The sequence below is a fragment of the Mastigoproctus giganteus genome, chromosome 7 (genome assembly GCF_048544385.1).
Source record: "Mastigoproctus giganteus isolate SK-2022 chromosome 7, ASM4854438v1, whole genome shotgun sequence".
In the NCBI taxonomy this organism is placed as follows: Eukaryota; Metazoa; Arthropoda; class Arachnida; order Uropygi; family Thelyphonidae; genus Mastigoproctus; species Mastigoproctus giganteus.
The window spans coordinates 112932450-112953129 of NC_143581.1; the positions used below are offsets into that span (position 1 = coordinate 112932450).

Below are 20680 nucleotides of genomic sequence, written 5' to 3' on the forward strand. Positions count from 1 at the left end.
CACCAGATGTTGAGCCTCTAGGATACAAAAATAATACAACGGTTGGCAGGGTTGTTAACGACAGTAAAGACAGTATGCTACTCCAGCTGGAACTAGATAAGTTCGGAAAATGGGCTGAAAAGTGGCAACTCAAGTTTAACATTGACAAATGCAAAGTACTGCATATGGGTAGCAATAACCGAAGAGAAACATGCCAAATGTGTGGTATTACACTCAGGGAAGTGGAAAGTGAAGAAGACCTGGGGGGTAATTGTGCAGTCAAATATGAAGTTTGCTGAGCAGGCAGAGGGGCTGCTAGGGCAGGTCATGGCATCTTGTCAATGATATATAGGAATTTTGCTGACAGGGATATGATTATCCCAATTTACAAGGCAATGGTCAGGCCACACCTGGAGTACTGAGTACAGGTCTGGAGGCCTCATTTTAGGAAGGAAGTAAAGATGCTAGAATGAAGTACAAAGAAGGGCAACAAGATTGGTGTGAGGAACAGAGAGTTGCTTTTACCAAGAAAGGCTTAAGTTCTGCAAATTGCAGTGCCTGGAGGGTAGGCACCTGCGAGGAGATCTGATTAAGCTGTATAAGGCCTTGAATAGTTTGAGCAAGTTGAATGCTGATGGGATTCTTCCACTTGCTCAGATTAAGTAGCAGAGCGGGCACAGATTCAAATTGAGGAAAGACAGTTGTAGAATAGATGTGCAGAAGTTTGTCTTTAGCCAACGGGCAGTTGATTGCTGGAACAAACTTCCATCTGTTGTGGAAGTTGATAGCTTAAATAAATTCAAGTTAGAACTTGACAAACATTTTGAACGAATGGATCAGTGAAATGGGAAGGTTTTTTTTTGGCTGATGGTATATGAGCTTGCCTTCTTGCATCATGTGCCTCTACTAATGCTAATGCTAATTTTGCCAGGAGGGAGATTCACCTGTTGTATAAGGCCACAACACACCTTCTTGTGTGCGACACACAAGATGTTAGGCCACATCTTGTGTGTCGCACACAAGTCTAGAATTATCATTTGTAGAAGGATGTGGATCTTTTTGAGCATTTAGAGAAGAGCAACAAGAGGTGAACAAATGTGTGTGTGCCTTTTCCAGGAAAGGCTTCAGTTTTGGAAATTGCAGCATCTCGAAACTAGACTGTAAAGAAATCTAATTGAGGTGTTTAAGGCTCTGATAAGCTCAATGCTGATGGAATCTTTCCTCTTGCTCAAACTACACATATGAGGTGGCATACATTCAACTTTAAGGATGGTTACAGAATAGATGTGTGAAAGTTTTTTTTGTTTTCAGCCAACAAGTAATTGTGTAGTCAGATGTGAAGTTCTCTGAACAAATAGTTTATTAGGCCAGCTCATGTGGTATTGTCAGTGATATACAGGGTATCTCAAAAATATTGGTACAAATGTTTAAGAGAGGTAGGTAACATCTAAAGGAATGTGAATCACATAGGAACCCAAAACTGGAAACGTCGCTGTAAGTCGGTAGACGGTGCTGTTAATCAGTTCGCGCGAGAGAAAATTTCTGATTTACTCATTCAAGCAGTAGTTGCCGCACAAGAGCATGCATCGAATATATGAACTGTGAACTGGCAGACATGCACCTAGTGTATGGATTAGCAGAGGCCAATGGACGAGCCGCTCAACGAATTTATGGAGAACGCTTCCCAGACAGACATGTACCAGACCACCTTTTTTTTGGACGTGTGCATCAAAATCTGTGTGATTATGGGTCATTTGGAGGTAACAGGAGTAGTGCGGGCAGACCACGTTTGACACGAAAGTGGTCTGCAGGTGTTGTCGAACTGCCACCATGGAAGAAAGTGTGTTGAATGCCGTCCAGAATAATCCTACTACCACCACACGTGCCGTTTCCTCTGCCTTGTTGCAGTGTACAGCGTGTCTGGCACGATGATTCCTTACACCCCTTTCATCTCCAAAGGGTTCAGTTACTGCTCCCCCAAGATATCCTACACATGTGGCTTTTGCGCAGTGGTTTCTCCAAGAAAGTGTTCAAGACTTGAATTTTCCAGCCTATGTTTTGTTCACGGATGAGGCTTATTTCACTCGGGAAGGCTTATTCAATCAGCACAATGCTCACGACAACCCACACGGTGTGTGCCCCATGCGACACAACATCGCTTCGCAATAAATGTGTGGGCAGGTATGGACGGTGACTGTTTAGTTGGCCCATACCTGTTACCATTCCGCATGAACTCCGCTAAATATCGGATCTTTCTTGAACAAGTTCTACCAGGGTTACTTGACGATGTTCCAGCAAATGTGGGATGCAACATTTGGTTTCAACATGACAGGGCGCCTGCCCATTATGGAAGGTGTGTGACCATTTGAACAGGCATTTTGGGGCTCGATGGATTGGCCATGGTGGACCCGTTGCCTGGTCCCTGCGCTCACCTGATTTATCGAGCCTTGATTTCTTTCTGTGGGGGGGTCCTCAAATCTATCGTGTATGAATCGCCTGTGGAGACGGAAATGGATCTCGTGGCAAGACTCGTCGGCGCTGCTTCTACTGTCAAAGAAACTCCAGGTGTTGTCGATCGTGTCTGCCAATCCATGCTGCGTCGGTGTCACGCATGCATCGCGTCTCATGGTGGAACCTTCGAGCATCTGTTGTAACATCATGAAATGCATCAATCTCGTACTCCATTGTTAATATTATGTCAAATAAATGTTTGCGACTAATTACTGTCTTGTGTCATTTCTGCTTCTTGTGCCTCTGCTACTACTTTCCCGTGACGTTTCCGGTTATGGGTTCTTATGCGATTCACATTCCTTTAGATGTTACCTGCCTCCCCTAAACGTTTGTACCAATATTTTTGAGATACCGTGTATAGCAATTTTCCCAGTAGGGAGAATAAAGAGCAGGAAGAAGCTTTCTTATTCACGAACTGGATGTTTTTATTATTTCTTTTCTGTTTTGTCACAATCACCAATTCAAGAAATGAATCAAAAACACTCTTCAGTGAATAATTGACTGAACTTTTTATGTCATTATGAATTTTTGACTATCTTCTTGCCTTGTCTTTAATGTCGTCTTGATTAGTTTGTGTGATTCGATTTAAAAAAAAAAACTGTTTGACTAATTGCATCATGATATAAATAAAGTTATTTTTGCTTGTTATGAAAACAACTTCATTCAGATTTTGCAAAAATTATAATTGCTTATTTTCTTTTATGATGTTTACTACTTGTGTTAATATTCTGTAATGCTGTTTTTTGTGTATGTTAATGAAAAAGAAGAGGTTACGAATTGACTCTGCTGAAATATTTACAAGCATTTTGTAGATAAATCAGCAGAGTTTAATTCCTTCCTGTCATCTTTTTTTCCTCTATGTATAATTATGAAATATGCATGAATAATTTGTGGAGATATGCCTGATTTTAATTAGCATAAATTATAACAGAAAAATTTTTATACCATGTATATATTAACTCTTAGACGGTTGTGGTTATTTAATATTGCTACTATTTTATTACATCATGCTGTTTTATGGTGATAAATATAATTTGTTGATCACCATAAATATTTGCAAATGAATTTATAAAATCTATTTTCAGATATTTTATAGGTATTTAATCCTAGTTAGAATAAATTTTTGGCAAAGTTTTGCCCTCAATAATTTTGTCTCGTTATGGGCAGTTATTTTCATAATGTCATTCTCATTTTTTATCAACAAAAATATATGCCATCATCAGATCCTGGTATTTAGACTTCATACATCATGATAATTATTGTTTTCTAAATAAATACCTATTCAAGTGTTTCTGTTTAAGCCTAATAGGATTGGATTTTGCATATTTTATTTATTAATAGGGGGAAGTTTGCTGCTTTAGAGAATATAAGTTGTAAGTTGAAGTTTGGTTGTAAGGAACATGCCCCATGGCCACATGGCATTTGTACTAAATGTCAACCCAATGCAATCACTTTGAATAGGCAGGTAAATAGTTTTTAATTATAATAGCAATTTCAATCTGTAGTGCAGTAAGACTTTGCTTTTAGTCATTTTGATCAATTGTCACCAATTTTCTGTCATGTGTCCATCATGGTTCATATTGCTGTTAAATCATTTGTGCTTTGTGTGTTTATTGAGAATTCAATTTTTTATAAATTTCGTTACAACCTAATATTGCTTTCAAGTATTTAGTATTAGTAACAGCCGCATGGTGCAAGAAAGCCTATGGCTTATGCTGCACCAGCCAAAAAAAAAAAAAAAAAAAAAAAAAAAATCCAAACAAAACAATGATTAAAAACAAAAAAAATAATAAAATAAATATCTAAATAATAATAATTAATAAAAAAAAAAATTAAACCTATCATCCTATGCGCTTCCCTTACCCGAAAGTACTATCCAGATGACCTTTGAATTTCCCCAAACTGTCGGCCTCTACCACCCATGAAGGCAACTTATTCCAGTAATTTATAACTCGCTGGCTAAAATAAAACTTCCTGCAGTCCAATCTAAACATTTCCCCCCGTAACTTGAACTTATGTCCCCTAGTTCTAGTTAAGTATTTAAATAACATTGGTAAACAAATTTTTAACATATTTTTTTCTGTATCTTTGATGAAAGTATTTTTTCTGTATTGTTTTTGCATGTGTGGAGTTGGGAAATTAACATTAAAAAATTATTTTGCCCAAGTTTTGAAAATACAGTGAAACTTCCCTTTAACGGACAGCCATGGGGAACGAAAATGTGTCCGTTAGAGAGGTGTCCGCTAACAAGAAGTCTGAGGGAGGAAAGAAAAATCGTTAAACGTTTAATGTAAAATTAAATTAAAATATATACAGATTTTGAACAATATTTTTGTAAATAATATACATACAATTGTGCTATGCATATTATGACTTTATCTTAAGAAAAATACATACAGTAATCACTTATTTTCTTCTGCACCTTCTTCCGGCTGATAATTTTGTTTCAACATTTGTTTGGAGTGAAGAAACCATCGAAAGTCCTTTAAACGATTGATTTGTATGAGCGCTTCTTCTATTTTCATCGGTGGTTCGTCGTTAATATGTTCTTCGACAGAATGACCTCCTTTCATTTCTTCATCCTCATGAGGAACTTCTTGAAAAATATCAATGATAATGTCGTTGATATCTAGAGCACCATCTTCTGTAGTGAGATTTGAGTCTATATCTTTGTAGCCAGGGTCACTTGCAGCGGAAGTATCGTACATTATCAATAGATGTTGAAGTTCTTGTTCTTCTTGGTGCTCCACATTGCTGTTCACAACTTCAATTTTTGCATTTGAGAAGCCAGACTTTACAAAACAGTTCACGACAGTTTGTTTTCTAATTGCGTTTACTGAAGAGGAAATCCATTGAATCGCATCTAGGATGCTGATTTTCTTTGCAAGGTCACTCACACGTTACATCGTTCATGTTTGCAATGAGATGTCTTAAAACACGTTTTAAGACATCTTAAAAAAATAAATAAAATAAAACAGTGAAGTTTAAAATTTTTTATTATCCCTTGCTCCAAGGGCTGACACTCTGCAGATGTGTTTGGTGGCAGAAAAATGATTTGAATGTTGGACAATTCAATGTGCGGGTAAGATGCAGCATTATCCATGAAAAGAATAATTTTTCTGTTTTGATGAATCATGTTTTGGTTAAAGTGACTTATCCATTCGCTCATGATATCTCGTGTCATCCACGCTTTTTTATTAGACTTCTAGTCAACATTCAAAAGATTCAACTTTATGCCCTTGAAACAACGAAGATTTTGTGGGTTTCCTATAACAAGAGGTTGTTCAAAGTCTCTCAGTATATTTGTACACAATAGTACAGTCAAGTGTTCCTTAGAAATTTTTCTGCCCTGGCACTTTTTGTTTTTACGGCTCATTGTTTTTTCAGGAAGAGCTTTAAAAAAACAACCCTGTTTCATCACAGTTGTAAATATCCTTAGCTTCAAAATCACGACATAAATCTTCCAATTTGACGGTCCACTCTGTTACAACCCCAGTATCAACAGATCCACCTTCACCACTTACGGTTTTCCAAGAAATTTTATGCTGAGTTTTGAACTTGTCTAGCCATCCCACAGAAGCTTTGAACTCATTTACTCCCATAGATTTCGCAACCTCAAAAGCCTTTTCCCTAATAATAGGCCCATTTAATGGGAATTTTTTTAGCACGTGCGCGACAAATTTGAAGTCCAACAATTTTCGGGAATGATTTTTGAACCTGATTGTTTCCGTGTTGCCAAAATTGTTTGAGCAGTTCATTTTTTTTCTTTAGGATGTTGCTTACCTGCGTCTTCCTGATTTTGAATTTTGCAGCGAGATTGCAAACACTATTTTTTGCCGATCATACGCATTAATGAGTTCGACTTTATCTTTTAAAGTTAAATGTTTACGAGAAGACATTGTGCACTTCACATGACACTGAACAAAACTGAAAACTGAAACTGAAAAGACGAAAGGCCGACCATATTCCCCCCCCTGCACACACCGAATTCATCAGAAGTTTTACACATACCTTAAAATTCTTGAAAAAGGGTTTAGAACCGCGACGTAAACCTTGATAAAAATGAGAATTGGAAATAGAAAATAAACACACGATTGAGGCAATACGTGGAAGAAACGTTCCTAGAAAAAGGGCCGTGAGCTCGCCCGCTGTCCGTTATGGGGAGATCAAATTAAGTGCTAATCTAAACGAAACAGTGCAGATTGCCTGTCCGCGTCCGTTACAGAGAATGTCTGCTAGACAGAAGCTGCAAACACATTAAAACCAATGGAGGTGAGTTGGGGAATTTGAAAATGTCCGTTGTAGAGAGATGTCCATTAACGAGAGGTGTCCGTTAGGAGAAGTTTCACTGTACCTGTTGTCCTGTATAATATATGCTGCTTAGGCCTAAAATGGGATAAATAAAGACCATCCACCATACTCTTTTAATATTTCTTATATTGAAAAAAATTTTATAATATTTTAAAAAACTTTACAAAACAGTTTAAAATAATAAGAATTGATACATTTTTAGTTTTCAAAATAAAAAAAAAATAAAATGAAATCACATTGATCAGCACAATATAAAATTACCTGATTAGCATTTTATGCTTCCCCGCTTGTCATTTGTACCTTACATTTAGGGTATCTCTTGTCACAGTGCAGCAATAGTCAGCTAACATTGCAGAGTTCCATTTGCCTTCGTATCGCTTCTCTATCACCGAGATGTCTTGATGGAATCTCACCATGCTCATCACTTCATGTGCCACAGTTGTCTGTGGAAACAATCCAAATGGGAAGTAAAGAAAGAGTATTTTTAATGACATGTTGCAGCCTAATTTATGATATGACAACAGAAGGTTTTTCGCAAGCTGATTATAGTTAACTGCTTTGTTTCTTAGCAAGTTTGTTGTTACAAGTTTGCAAGCATCCCAGGCTGTTTTCTCATCACCATGGAGGATTTGGTCAAAGTTTTCATTGAGAGGGTCCCGTATCTATGGGCCAGTGAACACCCTTCCCTTTATTTAAACCTCACTAGGTCTTGGAAACATTTCCTTCAAGTATTTGAAATCTGGTCCATATTGATCCTTGGCCTTAACAAATTGTTTTATAAGCCCCAATTTTGTGTAGGGGAGGTAACAGGATTTTGAATGGCTCAAATTATGGAATTGTAGTGGAAATTTTTTATTCCTGGATTGAATGATTACCTTGAAGGCCAGTCTTTTCTTGTGTAATGAGAAGACCATGCTGTACTCTCCCATTTGCAAATAAAACAGCAAAATCTTTTGTTTACCTGCTGCATTTGTAGTGGGAAATGATGCAAGAAAGCAAGCTTATTTTTGCTTTCTTGCATCAAGCATTAAAAAAAAACAAAAAACAAACTGCACACTCTCCCATTGATACCTAGGAATTTGTCTAGTTCTTTCTTGAATTTAATCAAGCTGCTCATTTCCACAACAACAGAGGAAGCTCCCTGTTCCAAAAATCAACCACCTACTGGCTGAAGGCAAACTTCCACACAATCTATCCTGCAAACATGCTTCAACTTAAATTACGACCCCTCTCAGCAAGAAGAAGAAGAATGCAATTCAAATTCAGCTTATTCAATCCATTCAATGCCTTAAACACCTTATTCAGATCACCCTGTAGGTGCCTAGCCTCCAGAAGCTACAATTTGCAGAACTGAACCCTTTCTAGGTAAGGGTGCACTTTTGTTCCCTTCACCAATCTGGTTGTCATTCTTTCAGTCTACATCATTCCTAAAGTGAGGCTTCCAGACCTGCATACAGTACTCAAGATGTGGCCTAACCATGTCCTTGTACAAAAGGATAATCGCCTCCTTATTACTGCTAGCAAAGTTTCTGTATATTATTGAGAAAACCATGTGAGCTATCCTGGTCGCATATTGCTCATAAAATATCACAGTCTGACTGCACAATTACCCCCAGATCTTTTTCATTCTAAACTACCCTGTTATTTGTAGTACCACAAAGTTTATAAGTTGGGGGGATTCACAGACTAAAAGGTTAAAAGTAGGCAGAGGCAAAAGTGATTCTTGCACTACTTCTGTTAGAGGGAATTGTTGTGTAAATTTTTTTTTTTCCTTTGGATGATACTGCATAAGCTCATACGCTTGCTTTCTTTCATCTTAAGCCACTACTACTACTACTCTGGTGTTACTGCTACCCATATGTATTTATCAGTACCTTGCATTTATCAATGTTGAACTTCAACCGCCATTTCTCAGACCAGAGACCAATTTTCCTAGATTTTATTGCTGTAACTCACCCTGATTACTGTTATTAATCACCATGCCAATCTTTGTATGACCTGCAAACTTACACATTAAGCCTGATATACCTTCATCAATATCATTAATAAACATTAAAAACTAAAAACAACAATGGTCCCAGCATTAAGCCCTGGGGAACTCAAGTAATACCATTAGTTTACGAAGAGCATTGCCCTTTCATAACTGCTCTCTGTATTCTTCCACTTAACCATCCCTTTATCCATAGCAGTAATTTGCCCTTAATGCCACATTGCTCCAGTTTGTATAGCAGTCTTATGTGCAACAGTATGAAAAGCCCTCCTGAAATCCGAGTTCATGATGTCAGAATAATTTTTTGCCTCCAGTTCCTTGTTCACTTCATCTTAGTAACCTATCAAATTGGTTAGACATGACCCCCCCCCCCTTAACAAATCTATGCTTTGATTTTAGTATAATTTCATGCTTGTCCAGATAGTCCTGCATTACTTCTTTAACCACTGATTCCATTATTTTCCCTGGAACAGGTGTTAAGCTAACAAGTATGTAATTACTCATTTCACCTTTTGATCCCCCTTTTTGAATTGGGAATACATTCACACAACTCCAGTTTATAGGGACCTTCCCTGAATCCAAGGATGCTCTCATAATTATGGCTAAGGGTTGCTTTCCTCCTTTGCTGCCTCCCTTAGTATAACTGGATAGATTCCATCCACCCTAGGTGCCTTTTTTTTATGTCCATCTTCAATTTTCTTCCACTTTCCTTTCACATCACAAAGTCATCTTCTGGCATCCCCTTTCCTTAAGAATTGGTCATGTATGAATGTAGTTGCAAAATACCTATTCTGTTTGCCTGAAACTTGAGCAGGGTCATCAATGGTTAACTATAGACATTGAGTGACCCAATGTGATTCAGCCCCTTCCACCTACTGTTAACATAAGCCTAGAAGTTGTTGTTTTTCTTTGCATTCTTTTTCAGAGACTTCATAATCTGCCTTAGGTTGCATAACCTCCTCTGTGACTTGATTACTGACTGATTTATATCTACCATATGCTTCTGTATCACCTGATAATTTATATGCATTCCATGCACTTCTGTATCACCTGATAATTTATATGCATCTCATGCACTTTTCTTCTCTTCCATGTGTCTCTATAGTTCCTCTGACATCCATTTAGGTCTAAGCCTTGAACAGTATTTCATTGGTATGAAAAGCCTAGTAGCTTCTTTGATTACTTTCGTGAATACTTTCCATTTAGAATTTGCCATTGGTAACATCATTAATTTAAAAACTGTCTAGGACTACTGTTGTCACCCTTGCAAAAGCCTTTCCATTTGCCATTGATAGTAGTTACATCTTTATTTAAATTCACATTAGTACTCTGTAATTGCTGCCACCCAATTGGTCTTTTACATTCAGATTCTGAATAAATGAAGAATTGCAGCTGATAACCATTTCAAGAGTATTGCTTCCTTTTGTTGACTATCTAACATACTGCTGTAGAAACAATCATTCAGAAATCCCCAAAAGTCTTGCTAGTGTGTGTGAGTAACCAACCCACAAATTCCAGTGAACATCTGGAAAATTAAAATCTCCCATTATGAGACATTCTGATTTGCTGGCCCACTCTTTCTCTTTAAAGCTGTTTGGTATACTGCACAGAGTTATTAGACCTATAACACACTCCTACTCTCAATTTTGTTCTCCCAGTGCTCATGTCACACCAAACTGACTCAACATTGCACTCCCCACCTGTGTCAACTGGATGCACTGCTTTAGATTTAATATGCTTCTTAACTAAGAGCATAACCCCTCCACGTCTCCTGTACATGGAATATGTGTGATTTGTTAGTCTCATATTCCATAGATATACACACAATAAGGTTACTAATTCCTTTGTGACTGACAAATATAGATATTTTGAGACCTGTTTAGACAGGTCAAGGCCTGCAATTCAGGTAGCTGTACAAACTTAAGAAATGTTTCTTTTACTTTCAATTTCTTTATACTGCAATTATGCTAACTAGTGTCTGTTTTTAATGTGATTTTCATATTTTGTTTCTTTGACAGTGCAGCTCATGGTTGTGTGACAATCCATTTGTATTTTGTTACATTTGTGATAACTGTGTTGTGGCGAAACAAAGGATGGAGTAGTTATGATTGTGACATCCTGTTAAAAAGAAAAATATGACCTTTGCTATTCCCATACTGTGAAAGGATCTTATTAATAACTGCTACTTTTGTTCCATAAATGTAGCAGGTTATAATGTGAGTAATAAGAAGTGTTGAGTGCTACAATGTTACTTCAGCTGTAACACCAATACCCCATGGTCCTGAACTACTGGTATCACCCCTATCACTTTTTGAACAAATGGTGTCAGATCCCTAATTTAAAATTTGTGATCTAGAGGTTGCCATAAACTATTTTAATAAAGAAATTCACTGGATGACTGCTGTTTGCATAAAGTGGACTCAACCAACTTGTGATAGATTGAAATCTACCCAAAGTGTGGGCAGAACTTTTGTGGACAAATATTCAAGAATTTGCTGTCCTTGGAGCAGTCTTTTCATGCTATAGACATTCAGAAAAAGAATTGGTGCCCCATTTTTCCAGAAGAAGACAGTGATATATTGCATCCCTGCAGTTATGAATTTATTTGGAATTTTCTGTGAACCAACAGAGCACAGTCTATTTATTTGCTAATCAAAACAAAGCCTCAAAGGAATTCTTCTTAATGGAACCAAGTATACATCTATTCCTCTATCTCATTAGTGAAAAAGAAAAGTGAGACAATTACTACTTGGCTAACAACTTACTTACAAAAAAAATGAATTGTTTCTGTATGAGTGGGAAAGGTCAAGGAAGAAGTGAACACTGGGAAAGCAGAGTGTAGCCACCACAGCAGCCTCTGGCACAAGGTTCAAAGAAACATTAAACACAAGTTACTAATAGATTGAAACAAAATAATGTTTCTTTCTCTGCATATAAAGCTAGGTTTAATGACAGTTTGTCCAAGCCCTAGAATTGTATCCAGTTGATATTGGTGGACAGTGCAATGTTGAGTCAATTTGGTGTAACCTAAGCACTGGAAAAGCAAAATTCAGAGTAGGAATTAGTTGTAGGCTTAATGACTCTGATGTGTACAACGAATAACAGAGAAATAGTGGGCCAATAAATCAGATTGTGTTATAATGGGGAATTTTAACTTCCCAGATATTAACTGGAATTTGTGGGTTGGTCACTTGCACACTAGCAAGGCTTTTGTGGAGATATTTGATGATTGTTTTCCACAGCAGCACATTCAAGAGGCAACTAGAGGGAATAATACTCTTGATCTGATGATTATCAGCAGTGATTCTTTATTCATTAAGAATCTGCAGATTAAGGAACCACTAGGTACAGTGATCACAGTGTACTAATGTGGGATTTACTTAAATTTGTAACTACCATGAGAGGTAAAGGGAACAGTTTTTGCTTTTCTGAAGGTGACTACAGTGGTCAGAGACAGATTTTAAATTTTATACGGTGGGAACAACTGATGATGTTACTAACAGCAAATTCTAAATTGAGAAGCATTCAAGGAAGTAATCTTGGAAGCTACTAGGCTTTTTGTCCCAACTAAGAAATACTGTTCAAGGTTTAGGACTAAATGGATTGCAGATGAGGTAATGAGACTCGTGGCAGAGAAGAAAAATGCATGGGATACATATCAATTATCAGGAGACACAGAAGACTATGGTAAATATAAGATAGTCTGTAATCAATTCACAAATGATGTTAGTTAAGCAAAGGCAGATTATGAGAAATCTTTTGCAAAGGATGCAAAGAAAAACAGCAAAGGCTTCTTTAGTTATGTAAACTCTAGAAGGAAAGGGATGAATCAGATTGGTCCACTTGATATCAGTGGTTCAATTGTTGATCCTTCTGAGATACTCGCAAAAGGAATGAGGAAGTCTGTAGGGAAGTGGTGGGCAGAAGCTTATCAAATTCTAGCAGGGAGCTAAATGATTTTGTAATAACTGAGAGCAAATTGGAGGAGATTGTTTAAGTTGAACATAAGAAGGGCACCTGGGGTGATGAATGGGATCTATCCAGTTATATTAAAGGAGGCAGCAAAGGAAGTAAGCAAACCCTTAGCCATAATTAAGAAAGGTTCCCTGGACTCAGGGGAGGTCCTCCATGGACTGGAGATGTGCAAATGTGTCTCCAATTCACAAAGGGGGAAACAAAGAGAGTAAAATGAGTAATTACAGACCTGTTAGTTTAATGTAACTTCAAATCCAGGGAAAATAATGGAGTCACTTGTTAAAGAAGCACTGCAGGATCACCTGGACAAGACTGCAGTTATAATTTAGACACACCATGGGTTTGTTAAGAGAAAGTCTTGTCTGACAAATTTGATTTAATACTATGATGTGGTAACAAAAGAATTGGATGCAAAAAATAATTTTGATATCATATACTTGTATTTTAGGAAAGCTTTTGATACTGTTGCACATGGAAGACTACTATACAAATTGGTGCCGTATGGTATTAAGGGCAGGTTGCTACTATGGATAAGGGGATGGTTGAGTGAGAGAAGACAGAGTGGTAATCAATGGACACTGCTCTTTGTGGACTGATGTTATTAGTGGAGTCCCCCAGGGTTCAGTATTGGGCCTCTTGTTTTTTCTATATTTTTCAATGATATTGATGAAGGTATATCAGGGCTAATGTCCAAGTTTACAGATGGTACAAAGGTTGGCAGGGTTATTAATGACAGTACACTACTGCAACAAGATGTAGAAAAGTTGAGCAGATGGGCTGAGAGGTGGCAACTGAAGTTGACAAATGTAACGTACTGCATATGGGTAGCAGTAACCCCAGAGTAACATACCAACTGTGTGGTACTACACTCAGGGTAGGGGAGAATAAAATGCACTTTGGGGTAATTGTGCAGTCAGATATGAAGTTTTCTGAGCAGGGTAGACAGGCTGCAAGAGTAGCTCATGATGTCTGGTCAATGATACAGAGGAATTTTGCTAGTAGGGATGAGGATGTGACTGTACCCTTGTATAAGGAGGTCAGGCCACAACTTGAGTACTGCATACAGGTCCGGATGCCTTATTTTAGGAAGGATGTAGAGTTGCTGGAATGAGTACAGAGAAGGGCAATGAGATTGGTGAATGGAACAAAGGGTTGCTATTACCAAGAAAAGCTTAATTTCTGTAAATTGCAGTTTCTAGAGATTAGGCACCTGCGAAGTGATCTGATTGAGGTGTAAGGCCTTAAATGGTTTGAGCAAGCTCGGTGCTAATGGGATTCTTTCTCTTGCTTAGATTACTTACCTGAGGGGACATAAATCCAAACTGAGGAAAGAAAATTGTAGAATAGATGTGTGGAAATTTTACTTCATCCATCGGGTGGTTGATAATTGGAACAAACTTCCATCTGTTGTAGTGGAGATGGACAACTTAAATAAGTTCAAGGCAGAACTAGACAAGCATTTGGAGTGAATGGATGGGTGTAATGGGAAGACATTTCTTACATCAACTTAAACAATTTCTTCTCCACTTTTCTCTTAGTTATTATAAAATCAATTGTCTACCTGTTAGTTTGATAAATGTGTAGCATTCCCTTTCCATAAGAATTCCTCATGTGCGAATGTAGATGCAAAATACTTAATCAGTTTGTCAGCTCCCTCAGCACGATCATCAACACGGAATCATTGATATCAATTGGACCAACCTGATTCATCCTTGTAGAGTTTACATAAGTAAAGAAGTCTACTGTTTTTCTTTGCATCCTTTACCAAACATTTCTCATAATCTGCCTTTGCTTGCCTAACTTCCTTTTGAGACTTGATTACCGAGTAGCTTATGTTTACTATAGTTTTTTGTGTCACCTGATAATTTATATATATCCCGTGCATTTTTCTTCTGTCACAAGTCTCATTAGTTTATCTGACCTCCATTTAGGCCTAAATCTTGAACATCAACAGTATTTTTTAGTTGCAACAAAAATCCTAGTAGTTGCCACAATTACTTCCTTCAGTGCTTCCCATTTAGAAATTTTTGTTGGTATCATCATCAGTTAGTCCTATTATATAGAATTTAAAACTGTTTGAGACCACTCTAGTCACCTTTATCTAAGCAAAAACCATTCCCTTTCCCCCTGATGGTAGTTGTTTCTTTGAGAAAATTCCATGTCAGCACACTGATCACTGCCACATACTGGTTCCTTCATCTGCAGATTCTTAATGCATGAAAAATGATTACTGATAATCAGATCAAGAGTATTACATCCTCTTGTTGCTTCTCCAACATGCTGCTGTTGAAAACCATCATCCATCAAATCCACTAAAGTTCGTGTGTGTGTGTGTGTGTGTGTGTGAGTGACCATTCCACAAGTTCCAGTCAATATCTGAAAAGTTAAAATCCGCAATTATAAGCCATTCTGATTAACTGGCCCACTGTATTTCTCTGTAGGAGTAGGAACATGTATGCTTGCATGTATACCAATACTAGAAGTATAGTAAATGAATTTGAAGTGTTGGTCAAGACATCAAAGGTGGATATTGTTGGGATAGCAGAGATGTGTCAACAGATATAAGGAATGCAGAACTGGAATTTGGGGAGTACAATGTGTACAGAAAGGATAGACAGGATAGAAAGGGAGGAGGTGTTAAGCTGTTAATTAAGAAAAACATAAAATCAAAAGAAGTGCATCCAGTTGATATAGATGAACAGTGCACTGTTGAGTCAGTTTGGTGTGACATAAGCACTGCGAAAGCAAAAATAAGAGTAGGAGTGTGTTATAGGCCAAATGACTTGGATGAGTACAATGAACAATTGTACAGAGAAATAGTGGGCTAGTAAATCGGAATGTCTTATAATGGGAGATTTTAACTTCCCAGATATTGACTGGAACTTGTGGGTTGGTCACTCACACACTAGTCAGACTTTTGTGGATTTATTGGATAATTGTTTTCTGCAGCAGCATGTTCGAGAGGCAACCAGTGAAAGTAATACTCTTGATCTGGTTATCAGCAGTGATCATTCGTGCATTAAGAATTTGCAGATAAAGGAACCACTAGGTGGTAGTGATCACAGTGTACTGATGTGGGATTTACTTAAAGATTTAATTACCATCAGGGGTAAAGGAAAGGGTTTTTGCTTTCGTAAAGGTGAGTACAGTGGTCTCAGACAGTTTTTAAATTCTGTACAGTGGGATCAGCTGATGATACCAACAGTAAATTCTAAGTGGGAAGCATTCAAGGAATTAATCGTGGATGCTACTAAAAGTTTCATACCTATTAAGAAATATTGTTCAAGATTTAGGCCTAAATGGTTATCTAATGAACTAATGAGACTCGTAACAGAGAAGAAAAATGCATGGGATGCATATAAATTATCAAGCGACTCAGAAGCCTATGACAGATATAAGCTAGTCTGTAATCAGGTCACAAAGGAGGTTAGGCAGGCGAAGGCAGATTACGAGAAATCCTTGGCAAAAGATGCTAAGAAAAACAGCAAGGATTTCTTTACTTATATAAACTCTAAAAGGAAGGGGATGAATCTGATTGGTCCACTTGACATCGATGGTTCGACTGTTGATGATCCTGCTCAGATAGCAAACAAACTGAATGAGTATTTTGCATCTACATTCACACATGAGGAATTATTAAGGTTTGAAAATGGCAGAAGGTTATTAAATTGTAGCAGGGTACTTAATGATTTTGTAATAACTGAAAGCAATGTGGGGGAGAAATTGTTGAAGTTAAACATAAGAAAAGCACCTGGGGTGGATGGGATCTATCCAGTTATATTAAAGGCAGCGGCAAAGCAACTAAGCAAACCCTTAGCCATAATTATGAGAGCATCCTTGGACTCAGGGGAGGTTCCCACTGACTGGAGATGTGCAAATGTATCCCCAATTCACAAAGGGGGATCGAAGGGTGACACGAGTAATTACAGACCAGTTAGTTTAACGTCTGTTCCGGGTAAAATAATGGAGTTGCTGGTTAAAGATGCATTGCAGGATCATCTAGACAAGACTGCAGCAATAATTCAGACACAGCATGAGTTTGTTAAGGGAAAGTTGTCTGACAAATTTGATAGGATATTATGATGTGGTTACAAAGGAACTGGATGCAAACAATAATTTTGATATCATATATTTGGATTTCAGGAAAGCTTTTGACACTGTTGCACATGGAAGACTATTGTACAATTTGGAGCAGAATGGTATTAAGGGTAAGTTGCTACAATGGACAAAAGGATGGTTAAGTGGGAGAAGACAGAGGGTGGTAATCAATGGGTGTTGCTCTTCGTGGACTAATGTTATTAGTGGAGTCCCACAGGGTTCGGTGTTGGGTCCACTGTTGTTTTGTATATTTATCAATGATATTGATGAAGATATATCAGGCTTAATGTCGAAGTTTGCAGATGATACAATGGTTGGCAGGGTTGTTAATGACAGTAATGGCAGTGTGCTACTGCAACAGGATCTAGATAATTTGGGCAGATGGACTAAGAAGTGGCAACTGAAGTTTAACCTTGACAAATGCAAAGTACTGCATATGGGTAGAAGTAACCTCAGAGAAACGTACCAACTGTGTGGTCCTACACTTAAGGTGGTAGAAAATGAAAAAGACCTGGGAGTAATTGTGCAGTCTGATATGAAGTTTTCTGAGCAATGCAGACATTCTGCTAGGGCAGGTCATGGGGTTTTGTCAATGATATATAGGAATTTTGCTAGGAGGGAGAAGGAGGTGATTGTCCCTCTGTATAAGGCAATGGTCAGGCCACGCCTTGAGTACTGCGTACAGGTCTTGAGGCCTCATTTTAGGAAGGATGTAGATTTACTTGAGTGTGTACAGAGAAGGGCAACAAGATTGGTGAGGGGGAATGAAGGGATCCTCTTACCAAGAAAGGCTTAAGTTCTGCAAATTGCAGCAGCTGGAGACTAGGCACCTGTACACCTGCACGGTGATCTGATTGAGGTATATAAGGCCTTGAATGGGTTGAGCACACTGAATTCTGATGGGATCCTTCCACTTGTTCAGATTATGAACCTAAGGGGTCATAAATTCAAATTAAGAAAAGTCAGATGTAGAATAGATGTGCGGAAATTTGCCTTTAGCCAGCGGGTGGTTAATTGCTGGAACAAACTTCCATCTGTCGTTGTGAACTGGACAGGCATTTGGAGGGAATGGTGTGTTTGTTTTTTTTCTTTTTTTTTCCCCCCTTTGGCTGATGCTGCATAAGCTCATACACTTGCTTTCTTGCATCACATGCCACTACTACTACTACTACTACTGATCACTGCCACATACTGGTTCCTTCATCTGCAGATTCTTAATGCATGAAAAATGATTACTGATAATCAGATCAAGAGTATTACAACCTCTTGTTGCTTCTCGAACATGCTGCTGTAGAAAACCATCATCCATCAAACCCACTAAAGTCTTGCTTGTGTGTGAGTGACTATTCCACAAGTTCCAGTCAATATCTGAAAAGTTAAAATCTGCAATTATAAGCCCTTCTGATTAACTGGCCCACTGTATTTCTCTGTTCAACTGTTCTTTGTACTCATCATAGTCATTAAGCCTGTAACTCACTCTACTTTCAATTTTTTATTTACCAGTGCTAATGTGACACCTAACAGACTTAACATTGCACTGTCCACCCATGTCAATGTTATACAGAAGATATTTTCTAAAGACATATGGAGATGATTATCTCCTTGTATAAGGCAATGGTCAGCCCATACATAGAGTACTGTTTAAAATAAATAAATGCACAAGGCATAATACTTTAAGAGTTTGGTATCTATATAATATCGGTGTTTAGATACACCATAGATAACTCTTAATAAACTACAAAGTAGTTGTTGTAGGCATCATTTGCTCTTTCTCATATTGTGCTCTGCCTTCACGACGAGTTGCCATGATATTGCACTACTTCGAATAAGTAAGGCTTCACTAATAGAGAAGGCTATTGTTACTTATTCTCAGTTGAGTACCACCACCCAGACAGCACTGTTTCACGGCTATTGGCCGATCATCAGTGGGTGGGCAGGTACCCTGGTATTGCAGACATGACGACCCAGTTGTGAAGTTAATCACACAATATGAGAGATGCCAAGAGGTGTAGATGTCAATATTTAAAATAAATAAATGCACAAGGCATAATACTTTAAGAGTTTGGTATCTATATAATATCGGTGTTTAGATACACCATAGATAACTCTTAATAAACTACAAAGTAGTTGTTGTAGGCATCATTTGCTCTTTCTCATATTGTGCTCTGCCTTCACGACAGCAGAGCACAATATGACTGATGATCGAAGTAGTGCAATATCATGGCAACTCGTCGTGAAGGCAGAGCACAATATGAGAAAGAGCAAATGATGCCTACAACAACTACTTTGTAGTTTATTAAGAGTTATCTATGGTGTATCTAAACACCGATATTATATAGATACCAACTCTTAAAGTATTATGCCTTGTGCATTTATTTATTTTAAATATTGACATCTACACCTCTTGGCATCTCTCATAACTTCACAACTGGGTTGTCATGTCTGCAATACCAGGGTACCTGCCCACCCACTGATGATCGGCCAATAGCCGTGAAACAGTGCTGTCTGAGTGGTGGTACTCAACTGAGAATAAGTAACAATAGCCTTCTCTATTAGTGAAGCGTTACTTATTCGAAGTAGTGCAATATCATGGCAACTCGTCGTGAAGGCAGAGCACAATATGAGAAAGAGCAAATGATGCCTACAACAACTACTTTGTAGTTTATTAAGAGTTATCTATGGTGTATCTAAACACCGATATTATATAGATACCAAACTCTTAAAGTATTATGCCTTGTGCATTTATTTATTTTAAATATTGACATCTACACCTCTTGGCATCTCTCATAACTTCACAACTGGGTCGTCATGTCTGCAATACCAGGGTACCTGCCCACCCACTAATGATCGGCCAATAGCCGTGAAACAGTGCTGTCTGGGTGGTGGTACTCAACTGAGAATAAGTAACAATAGCCTTCTCTATTAGTGAAGCGTTACTTATTCGAAGTAGTGCAATATCATGGCAACTCGTCGTGAAGGCAGAGCACAATATGAGAAAGAGCAAATGATGCCTACAACAACTACTTTGTAGTTCATTAAGAGTTATCTATGGTGTATCTAAACACCGATATTATATAGAGTACTGTGTACAGGACAGCAGGCTTCATTTTGGATGGATGTAGAGTTGCCAGAATAAATACAGAGAAGTGCAACAAGAATTGTGAGAGGAACAAATGGGTGCTCGTACCAAGAGAGGCTTAAGTTCTGCAAATTGCAACATCTGGAGGCTTAAGCACCTGCATGGTGATCTGATTGAGGTGTATAAGGCCTTGAATGGTTTGAGCCGGCTCAATGCTGATGGGATTTTTCATCTTACTCAATTCATCTTACCAAACCGAGACAGCGTAAACTCAAATTGATGGAAGACGGTTGTTGAATGGATTCATGGAAATTTGCCTTTAACCAGTGGGTAGTTCATTGCTGGAACAAACTTTCATCTATTGTTATGGAAGTTGATTGCATAAATAAATTCATTGAAGAACTGGACAAATGTTTGGAGCAATTGGATGGATAAAGTTTTTTTTTTTTTTGGCTGATGCTGTGTAAGCTTGCTTTCTTGCATTAAATGCATTCTACTAATGTTAATATTAATGCTAATGTCAACTTTATGCACTTCCTTAGATTTTGTGTTTCTTAACTAACAGCATAACCCCTCCGTCCTTCCTATCCTATCTGTGTACTCCCCTAATTCCAATCGTGCATTGCTTATATCTGTATGACATCACACCTCTGATATCCCAACAATATCTGTCTTTGATGTCTTTACCAGCATCTCAAATTCATCAAATTTATTTACTAAACTGTTATTGGTATACA

General features: G+C 37.9%; 1 protein-coding gene across 2 annotated transcripts in view; it reads left to right on the plus strand.

Annotated features, from left to right (window-relative positions):
- Positions 1-20680, plus strand: part of Npl4 (nuclear protein localization 4) — a 536510-nt gene that overhangs the window by 197613 nt on the left and 318217 nt on the right. For both annotated transcript variants that reach the window (XM_090377858.1, XM_090377859.1), the window contains one exon: positions 3832-3955. In XM_090377858.1, coding sequence (XP_090233984.1) covers positions 3832-3955 — 124 coding nt within the window. The remainder of the gene's footprint in view (positions 1-3831; positions 3956-20680) is intronic.